General features: G+C 43.3%; 1 protein-coding gene across 1 annotated transcript; it reads right to left on the bottom strand.

Annotated features, from left to right (window-relative positions):
• Positions 1-4,663: 4,663 nt before the first annotated feature.
• Positions 4,664-6,615, bottom strand: LOC130867956 (transcription elongation factor A protein-like 3). The gene is made up of 3 exons (XM_057760179.1): positions 6,478-6,615; positions 5,850-5,922; positions 4,664-5,565 (listed from the first exon to the last, which is right to left on the bottom strand). The coding sequence occupies exon 3, from the start codon at positions 5,537-5,539 to the stop codon at positions 4,934-4,936; it is 606 nt and encodes a 201-aa protein (XP_057616162.1). The 5' UTR covers positions 5,540-5,565; positions 5,850-5,922; positions 6,478-6,615; the 3' UTR covers positions 4,664-4,933.
• Positions 6,616-9,838: the final 3,223 nt, after the last annotated feature.

Genomic DNA, 9,838 nt, shown 5'->3' with positions numbered 1-9,838 from the left:
CAACAAGTAATAGAAATTAAATGCTGAATAGAAGAGCCTTGATCCACTGGTATCTATGGTGATTGCTCATCAGAACTTTCCTAAAAACAAATGGACAGACTATCAAGTGTTGTCTGACTTAGTACCAAATATCTGAGTGACTTGAAAAAGTGACTAGAAAATAAGTATGGGAGAAATTGAGGAGCATCCTTATCATTATCTACTATGAATGAAAATGTGTTCCTTCCACACTGTGATAGCACATGACAATCCCAGCAGTTGCAAGGCAGAGGCAGGATTAGTGTTGCAAGTTTGGGGTTAGTCTGGTCTATGCAGCAAGCTGAGGCCAAGGCTATATAAGGAGTTCCTAACTAAAACACTGCACTCCAAAGCTCCTGATTGTGAGGAACAAACAGAATGTAAGGAACATTTTCTTGAAACTGGAAGAACAGAGATACCTAAATTTAATGGCATACAAGCTAGAAAAACAGTCTCTTTGCTTATGTAGGATGTATAATTCATGATAAATTGCATTATTTAACAGAGGCAAACAACACACAAAGCTCTGATAAGATATGCTGGTGTCTTCTTGATTATTTCAAAATATAGCAAGAAAGAGACATTGAGGGAATGTATCTGGTAAACACAAATAACCATTTAGGAAATTTTCATTATGTCTAAATAGCAAAACGCACTAAAATCACTTTTTTTTTCCTGAAAGTATAGCATAGGGTAAAATTGAATGTTTTAATTACAAACATCAGTGAGTCAACAAAAAGATATGAATATCAAAGTACTCAATCATACTAAGGCAATTTTCTTTTTTATTGAAAAATGTTTTTTCCATACATTATATTCTGATCATGCTTTCTCCTTCCACAACTTCTTTCAAATCCTCTGCACCTCCACACCCATCAAACTCCACACACTTTATTTCTGTCTTTAGAAAACAAAGGCAAACAAATAAACAGAAATTTAAAAAAAACAAAAACAAATAAAAAACATAAGAAAAATAAACATGTACACATACACACAAAATACCATACAAAATTAGAAACCAGAATATTTAAGCAAAAGTAAGACAAAAAAGCGCTCCCCAAAAATCAACATGAGATAAAAAGTCCACAAACCTACTATTGAGTTTGTTTTGTGTCCATCATCTGCTTCTAAGCATGGCTCCTAGCTTTCAGTGTGGTTAATATACCTAGTGAACTCCACTGGAGAAAATTAGTTTTTCCTTTGCAAGTAGATATCAATTGCAAATAGCTTCTTGGTTAGAAGTAAGAAACTGTGTCTATGTCCCCTACTCAGTGCTGGGGACAAGTTAGGCTTAAACCTGTACATGCCTTGTGCATGCTGCCACAGTCTGTCTCTGTGAGTCCATGTGTGCCTTGGTCATTTTGTGTTTGGAAGACACTGTTTCCTGAGAGTCACCCATCCTCTCTGGCTCTTACAATCTTTCTGCTTTCTCTTTTGCATAGCTTTCTGAGCACTGAGAAGATGGGGTTTTTGAAGACATACTGTTTAAGACTGAGTGCTCCAAAACCCCTCACTCTCTCTACATTGTCCATTTGTGGGTCTTTGTGTTAGTTTCCATCTACTGCAAAAAGAAGATTTTCTGAAGATGGCTTTTGGACGTACTGATTTATGGGTATAGCAGAATGTCGTTGGTAGTCATTTTATTGCTATGCTCTTTGGAAAAAGAGTATTTGGTTTTCCCCTAGGCCCATGTCTAGGTTCCCTTAGGTCCAGTCTCAGGTTCTTGGCTGTCCAAGCTGTTTTATTCACAGCTTCAATCACATGAAGAAGGCCTTAAATCTAATCAGAGAGTGGTTGGTTACTGCCTTAGTTAGGATTTCAATTGCTGTGAAGAGACACCACAAACAGAAAAACTCTTAAAAAGGAAGATGTTTACTTGGGGTGCTCACTTTACTGTTCAGAGGTTCAGTCCATTATCATCATGGTAGGAAGCATGGTGTTGTGCAAGAAGACCTGGAGCTGGTGAAGCAGCTGAGACTCCTACATCTTTCAGGTAACAAGAAATGATCTGAAAGTCATTCTGAGGGAAGTTTGAGGATAAGAGACTGATGTGGGACATTGGTCTGTATTCTGTCAATTATATTTTAAATACATGCTGATTGGCCAGTAGCCAGGCAGGAAGTATAGGTGGGACAACCAGATAGGAAGTAGAGGTGGGTCAAAGAGAAAAGGAGAATTCTGGGAAGAAAGAAGCCCATTCCTCAGCAGTTGTGAGCCTGCCACAGAAGAAGCAAGATGTTACTGCCTCCCTGAAAAAAAGGTACCAAGCCATGTGGCTAGCATAGACAAGAATAATGGGCTAATAATATAAGTTATAAGAGTTAATAAGAAGCCTGAGGTAATGGGCCAATCAGTTTACAACCTAATGTAGATCTCTGTATGATTTCTTTGGGACTTAATAACTGCGGGATCCGGGTGGGACAGAAAACCCCGCCAACAAGAGACCTCAAAGCCAACACCCAGAGTGACACCTCATTTCAACAAGGCTACACAGTCTTCAACAAGGTCACACCTCCTAATAGTGTCATTCTCTATGAGCCTATGGGGGCCAATTACATTCAACATATCACAAACATAGTCTCACTGACATCTTGATTTCAGCCTTGTGAGACTTTGAGAAGAAAATGATATCATGAGATATCAGACTTCTGACTTACAGACCTATAAGCTAAAAAAGAATATTTTTTGAGCCACTAAGCATAGTAATTGGCTATATAATAGTTAATTATCACATAAATATGTTTGATATCTGTATTTTTCATGAGTGTACAAATATATTTCTCCAATATTTTCATCATTAATTTTCAATTTTTTTAATTTATAACTTCTTAATAAAAATACCAAGAAAAAAGAAAACCTTTATCTTGGATCATAGCTTGTGTGGTTTTAGTTCATAGTCAGTTGACTTTGATGATTTGGGCTTATGGTGACACTATCCCTCATGATAAAACAAGTGAAAGAAGGGACTCATTCACCTCATGACTAGTCAGATGCAGAAAAGAGAAGAGACAGAAAGAAGCTGTTGTCCTTATCACAATATTCTTTTCAAATGTATGCCCTCAGTCCCTGAAAGATCACTAACTGGGCTCAATTTTTTAATTAATTAATTTTTTTCATTTATTTTGCATCCCAACTGCAGTAGTTTTGTCTCTACCTGCCTCTTAAGTGATATTGATGATGTGGTTCATGGACTCTGTGATCACTACTAAGAATTTAAAACAAATGTGTTGCTTGGTCTGTTGAGGTGCTAAGGTAAGGATCTATGAGAGTTTCTTCAGAGTAAACACAAACTATGAAAAAAATCTTCATGTAGCATATTAAACCATAAGAACAGCATAACAACTGTTATAGATAATTTTTCCTGGTGTAGTCTGTAATATATAAATGTAGTGAAGATAATAGTTAAGTTTATGAAAACACAGAAATTAATGAAACACAGGTAATCATTTTCTTGCACAAAAGACCCTAAAAGGCATATACAAAGGTCCAAGCAAAGGGAATATGCAAAGTAATTGGTGACAGCAATCCAAACGGAGAATAAGGCTTTATTCACTTGTATATTAGTAAAGAGTTGGTGAACAGTGACTCAAGAGTATTGAGTAGCAACTTAAAGCCTCTATCACCACTACTGGGCCTACGAGAAAGGTCACAGTGCCCAGCAGACATCATGATATTCTTAGTCCTTACCTTTATGCTACCTGGACTTGTGCCTGGGCATAGAGGAGAACTACCTGACCTTCCTCCCAAGTGTCAGATTTTATCAATGCTCCTGCTACTGCACGGGAGTGATATAGAAGCTATTTCTCTTTAAATGCCTTAAACAGGGTGGGGACAGGCTACAACACAGCTCATTCCTCCAGCATGTCATCTGACCAACTGGAAAGTTTTTGGAGGCAAATTCCTTGCTCATTTCAAGATGACAAGACTGCTTTACAGTAAGGGATCTGTTAAAGTGGCACACTGGGTCTTTTAGCCATGAGGATCAGAGATAACATGAACTTTACCAATTTAACAATGGGCATTTAAAATGCCATTGTCTTTGTAAGCTCATTCAAACAATTCAACATTTAATTGCTTGTCATGTATTATTGTCACATTTTAGCTTTCAACATATTGTGGCATATGTAGTCCATATTCTTTAGTAAACCAGAGATAACTGAGTCAGTAAAAGAAGGAAGTAAGGAAGCAAAAAGGAACACATACGGAGGGATTATAGAATGAGAGACATGGGTAGGGACAACAGTGCCCACTGATAATGTTAGAAAAGACCCAGGAAAGCCAGGCGGTGGTGGCGCACGCCTTTAATCCCAGCACTCAGGAGGCAGAGGCAGGCGGATCTCTGTGAGTTTGAGACCAGCCTGGTCTACAAGAGCTAGTTCCAGGACAGATTCCAAAGCCACAGAAAAACCCTGTCTCAAAAAACCAAAAAAGAAAAAAAAAAAGACCCAGGATGGACAAACAGTAGAGGGATAGCAAGAAGTCCCCAACTCTCAGGTAGTATGGCTAATTTTTGAATACACATGAGACCTATTAGTATTTGTCTTATAACTAGTCATTGCTAGCTGTTTAATGTGTACAAGTCCATAGTTGTCTTTATGCCCAGATGCATTATGCAAGCACATTTACATTCTTAAAAAAACAAACTGATTCTATATCTGTGATTCTGAAAACTGCTTTGTTTATTCAGTTTTACAATGTACCATGAACATATTTTTCATGCACATGGGTGGAAATCCTGTACTAAAAGACAGAAAGCACTGTAGTCGGGTCAAAAGGCTGCTGGTAAGGACATTGATACCTAAAGCAGAGTTTTGGCTGAAGGTTGAAGCACAGAGCCTGGCGAGGATCTACCAGGGAAAGCAGAGCCAGCTGTGGTCTTTTTTATCTGAGCAATCAGAATCAAAGGCCAAAGGCATTAAAGGTACGGGATGTCATGTAGGCCCCTCTGACCCCTGCCTCCTCCGCCCCTCACTCCCCTGACTCCCCGCTGGCCACGGGGGACTAGAGCATCCTGCGCAGCATCTCTTGGCATCCAGGGAAAACCTCCCATTTTCTGCCTCTTCCTCAGCTCTTCCTGCGCCCTCGCCACATCTGCACACTCTCTCATCATCTCCTCACTGCTGACATGCCTGTCCTGGAAATCCTCCTGGGAGTTCTTGGGAGAATCGTCTGTTCCCCTATCTGTTTTTCGCTTGGCTTTCCGGGGCACATAATCTTCAGCAGGGCGCTTTTCTGCGGCACGCGCCTCGCTGGCTGGCTTTGCCTGGGAATCATGCTTGCCCTCCCCTTGGCGCTTGCCCTCCCCTTCAGACTTCCCCTGCTTTTCTGACTTCCCCTCATCCTGTGGTTGTCCCTGCTCATCTGGCTTTGCCTCCTCTGGCTTGCCCTCGCGTGCTGGCTTTGCTTTCTTGTCGTGCTTCTCTTCCCCACCCGACTTTTCTTCATCGTCAGACTCTACTTCATCTTCCGGCTTTCCCTCCTTTTCCAGCTTCCCTTCGTTTTCATCGCGGAGTTTTTCCATGTCAAGATTTCCCTCCTTTTCCTGTCCTGAGGGTAAAGGTGGGGAAACAGGAAGAAAGGAGAGACATGAGAGACCGAGATATCGGCAGAATACAGGCTCATTAACATCTGTCTTTGCATCTGGCCCTTTCGTGGGGTCCCCATGTCCTAGCCCTCCAATGGTTTCTGCCTACACCCCTCCTCCACCCTTGAGACAGCCATGCCATGACAGGTTCCTTCAGTGCCAGCTCTGTGCGTGTTACATGGGATTGCTTGAGAGGGGACTGGCAGTGGGGTCCCAAATCGTGCCCATGTTTCCATTACCCACTGACCTGCAGGGATCCTGGGCAGGTCGATCCTCCTTTTCAGACGTCACGATGCGCTGGGAACAACAGAGGGGCAGACCTGCAGACACAGCACATGGGCAGGGGTTCTGTGGTCAGTAGATGCACAGAGACTGGAAACCTGTCCTGCAGCCCATACTCATCGCATCACCCAACCTTTTCCTCCGTCACACCCCCCGCCCCCGCATACCCCAGCCGCCATTTCTTCTCAGGCCTTGGGCACCAAATCTGGATGCTCTTCCAACTCCGTTTTACTCTGCGCTCCCCCCTCGGCCTCTGGAGGCAGCCTGCCCCACCCCCATCCTCCCTTTGGTCCGGGTCAGTTTGTCTTCCTAGCCTGGAGTGTGAGTGGATCATTTCAGAGCACATCTGCGTCTCACCGTCGCACTGCGGGCCCCTCATCCCCCTCCCGCTCTAAAACGGCTCAGGATGGGGTGAGGGAAGAAAGCCGGCTGCGGGGTCTTCCTTGCTCTCCGTTCCCGCCCCGCCCGCATATCCCCTCCTCACCAATCTCCCCGATTCCTTCCCCCTCCCCTCCCGCTGCTGCTGGTTCTAGCTGCCACCCCCACCACCCCCTGTCAGGCTTCGCTGGCAGAGCCAGCCATTCTGTACTGACCTGAGGAACCCTGGACAGGCCTGGGCGCCTTCTCAGGGCTCACAGTAACCAGGACAGCTCAAGGAAATGGTGTTATGCGAATGCCGGTGCTGGGTACAGGTAGCCACAGCAGGACTAGCTGGCGCGGGGGCTGGTGCCCACGTGGGCACCAAGCCAGTCACGTGAGCAAATCGTCACCCTAGCTAAATCCACCCCCCCCCAATTTTCTCCCCACCTCCCATCCCCGGAAGATCTGGGAAGAAATGCACACACAGTTAGGGGGAGTGTGGAGAATGGAGAAGAGCAGACAAGAAAAGGAGGGAAGGGCTTCCTGACTCCAATTGCTTTACCTGGCTGTCCTCTCTGAGAATCCCTGTAAGATGTCCATTCTCACTAATTGTGACAGCTCAGTTGGAGGGGGTAAGCGGCTTTGCCGAGAACACTCAGTTCTGAATCCCACTTTGCAATAGTTCTGCTTAACTACAGAGCCTGGGGCTGGTGCCCGCCAGGAAGCTGAGCTTGCACTTTAAGGGTTAGTGTTCCCAGGGTTTCTGTCCTCAGTCTCCTAACTCCTCTTCCACGTGGTGGGGCTCCCACTTCCCGGATGACCTCATTTTTTTTTTTTTTTTTTTTTTTTGATTTTCGAGACAGGGTTTCTCCGTAGCTTTTTGGTTCCTGTCCTTGAACTAGCTTTTCTAGACCAGGCTGGCCTCGAACTCACAGAGATCCGCCTGCCTCTGCATCCCGAGTGCTGGGATTAAAGGCGTGCGCCACCACCGCCCGGCTGACTTCATTCTTATTAATTCCCTTTAAATACCAATTATTCCCCAAACATGCATCTCCACTCTAGTCCCTGTTCCAACTCAGTGTTGGAACTGTTTACTGGATATTCCTGACTCACTGACTCTTCAGAAGTATGTTCAAAAAAGATATACTGTCTTCATTAACTTAATTCTGTTTTGATCTAACTCCACACTTAAAATGCTCCCTCCAATATTAGATCTGTTTTCGTTAAGGAAGAATAATAGACAACCAGTATGACTAATACAAAAAACATTAAAATACGTTTAATTTAGCACTCACATACAACTTCCCAAACTTCTATTTGCTATCTCTTTGAGATGATACCATTCATCAGACTTCTTAGACACATAGATTATTAATGTTTTGCTGTTAGTTTTAAGCAACATCCATGACTCAAATGTAAAAATCTCATTATGCATGTTGCTATGCTAGGTGAAATCTGATATGTTTCTTGGGCTATGTTCATTGTTCCAGTCTTTTAAAAATCTTCTGTTCCTCAGACTGGATAATCTCAACTGACCTAGACCTCCAAGTTTACTAATTATTCTGACACCTCAGTTCTACTATTGCTTCTCTGACATTTTAATTGTAGTTATTGTATTCTTTTCTCTTGATGTGAAAGGATCTGATAATATATCTAGCTTAATTAAAATAAGAAAAACAGAGATTGCTGGGCTGTGGTGGCTCACGCCTTTTATCCCAGCACTTGGGAAGCAGAGGCAGGTGGATCTCTATAAGGTCGAGACTAGGCTGGTCTACAGAGAAAGTTCCAGGACATCCAAGGCTGCCCAGAGAAACCCTATCTCAAAGAACCAACCAACCAAACAAAACAAAACAAAAACCCAGAGAGGTCTGGAGGGAGTGCGAGCTCTTCCTCCAACACTCTGGTGGTTCGGGTCAGTCTGTTTTCATTATCTAATGCAGTTCCTGAGACACAGCTTGCAAAAGCAAAGCTTCTTCATGGGGTCCTCCAAATCATCTTGATCCTGCGTCCTAAGATTAGGAGTAGAGAGTACTTATTTTTAACATTCATTTTTTATTTAACTGTATACATGCGTTTCTGTGAGAGTATATTCCACATGGATGGTGTTATAATTTTAGCCAAATCAGCATTTCTGGCACGTCCGGTTCCAGAACCAAGCATGTACAGACAAGCCCTCAGGCAAAAATAACCTAGTCGCCCTGTGGACCCTAAAAGGCCCTGCATGACCCACATGTGACATGGTTGCATCACCTATGTATGACACAGCTACATGAGCCCTTGTGCACATACGTGAGCCCCTACATCCCTCTGTGTGCATGTGCGAGGCAGCCTTTAAAAGCTGGATGCAGCCAGGTGGTGGTGGTGCACGCCTTTAATCCCAGCACTTGGGAGGCAGAGGCAGGCGGATCTCTGTGAGTTCGAGACCAGCCTGGTCTACAAGAGCTAGTTCCAGGACAGGCTCCAAAACCACAGAGAAACCCTGTCTCGAAAAACCAAAAAAAAAAAAAAAAAAAAAAAAAAAAAAGCTGGATGCACTATCTTCAGCTCTCTCTCTCTCTGTACATCGACTTCACCAGACCTGTACACCTCTCCTCTAATAAACAAAGTGGATTTGTTGTGTGTTCCGTGCTTTCCTCTCACCAGATGGATGCCTGCAAGCACCATAAGAGGGTATCAGATCCCTGAAACTAGAGTTACAAGCAGCTGTGAGCCACAGGACCTGTACGTAGGTACCAGAAACATAACTTGGGTCCTCTAGAAGAACATCAGGTGCTCTTAACAGTAGAAATACCTCTTCAGTCTCTATACTTTGATGTTTTAAAAATAGTTCTTTTATAAAAATCATTGTTTTGTAGTTGTAAGACCCAGCCATGAGAAGCTCAGTAGAGACCTGGGTCTCAGTAGTTTTCCCTAAGGTAATACCTGATTGCAGAAAGACCACAAACTGAGATCACCCAGGTACCACCCAGGAACAGACCATCCAAAGGAAATTCCTAACACTCCAACCGATGTAGATAGGATCACCTGCCAGCACACACCCATCACTTTTCATTGGGACACCCCCAGACAAATGCCAGTCAATTGGGGGTCCTAAACCTTAGAAATCCCTCATCCCCACCTTTACTACTATAAAAACTCAACTCTCACTGAGCTTGGGGCTCTCTGATCACTCCAATACATTGGACACACAGAGAGACTGAGTTTACAAACTTGTGTAAAAATAAAGGCTCTTTGCTTTCACATACAGGACTTGGTCTTCTGGTTGGTTTGGTTGGTACTCCATGATCTGGGCATAACAGTAGTAAATCAGAAACATTGAACTATCTGTAGAGTTAAAATTCTAGGTTATTGAGTAAGATAAGATGCATTTTTATTTATTCTTTGAGAATTGTGTATATACAATGTGTTTTGATCACATGGACCCCTCAGCCCTCCCTCCCAGACTTCTACCACCTTCCCCTCTTCTGTCTCGCTCTCTCTTTATAAACATAGTCCATTGAGTTAAAATCATGCTCCCCATATACACATCAATATGGGGTCATCCACTGGACCCTGAACAACCTATCATGGCCCACACTCCCGAGGAAAATGTAT

Source organism: Chionomys nivalis, chromosome X (genome assembly GCF_950005125.1).
Source record: "Chionomys nivalis chromosome X, mChiNiv1.1, whole genome shotgun sequence".
Classification (NCBI taxonomy): Eukaryota; Metazoa; Chordata; class Mammalia; order Rodentia; family Cricetidae; genus Chionomys; species Chionomys nivalis.
The sequence above is the reverse complement of the archived record's forward strand: the minus strand, read 5'-3'. Positions and strand labels throughout refer to the sequence as shown.

What these genes read in the sequence shown, in the direction of transcription:
- LOC130867956 (XM_057760179.1), bottom strand. Translation starts at nt 5,539, where the DNA reads ATGGAAAAACTCCGCGATGAAAACGAAGGGAAGCTGGAAAAGGAGGGA.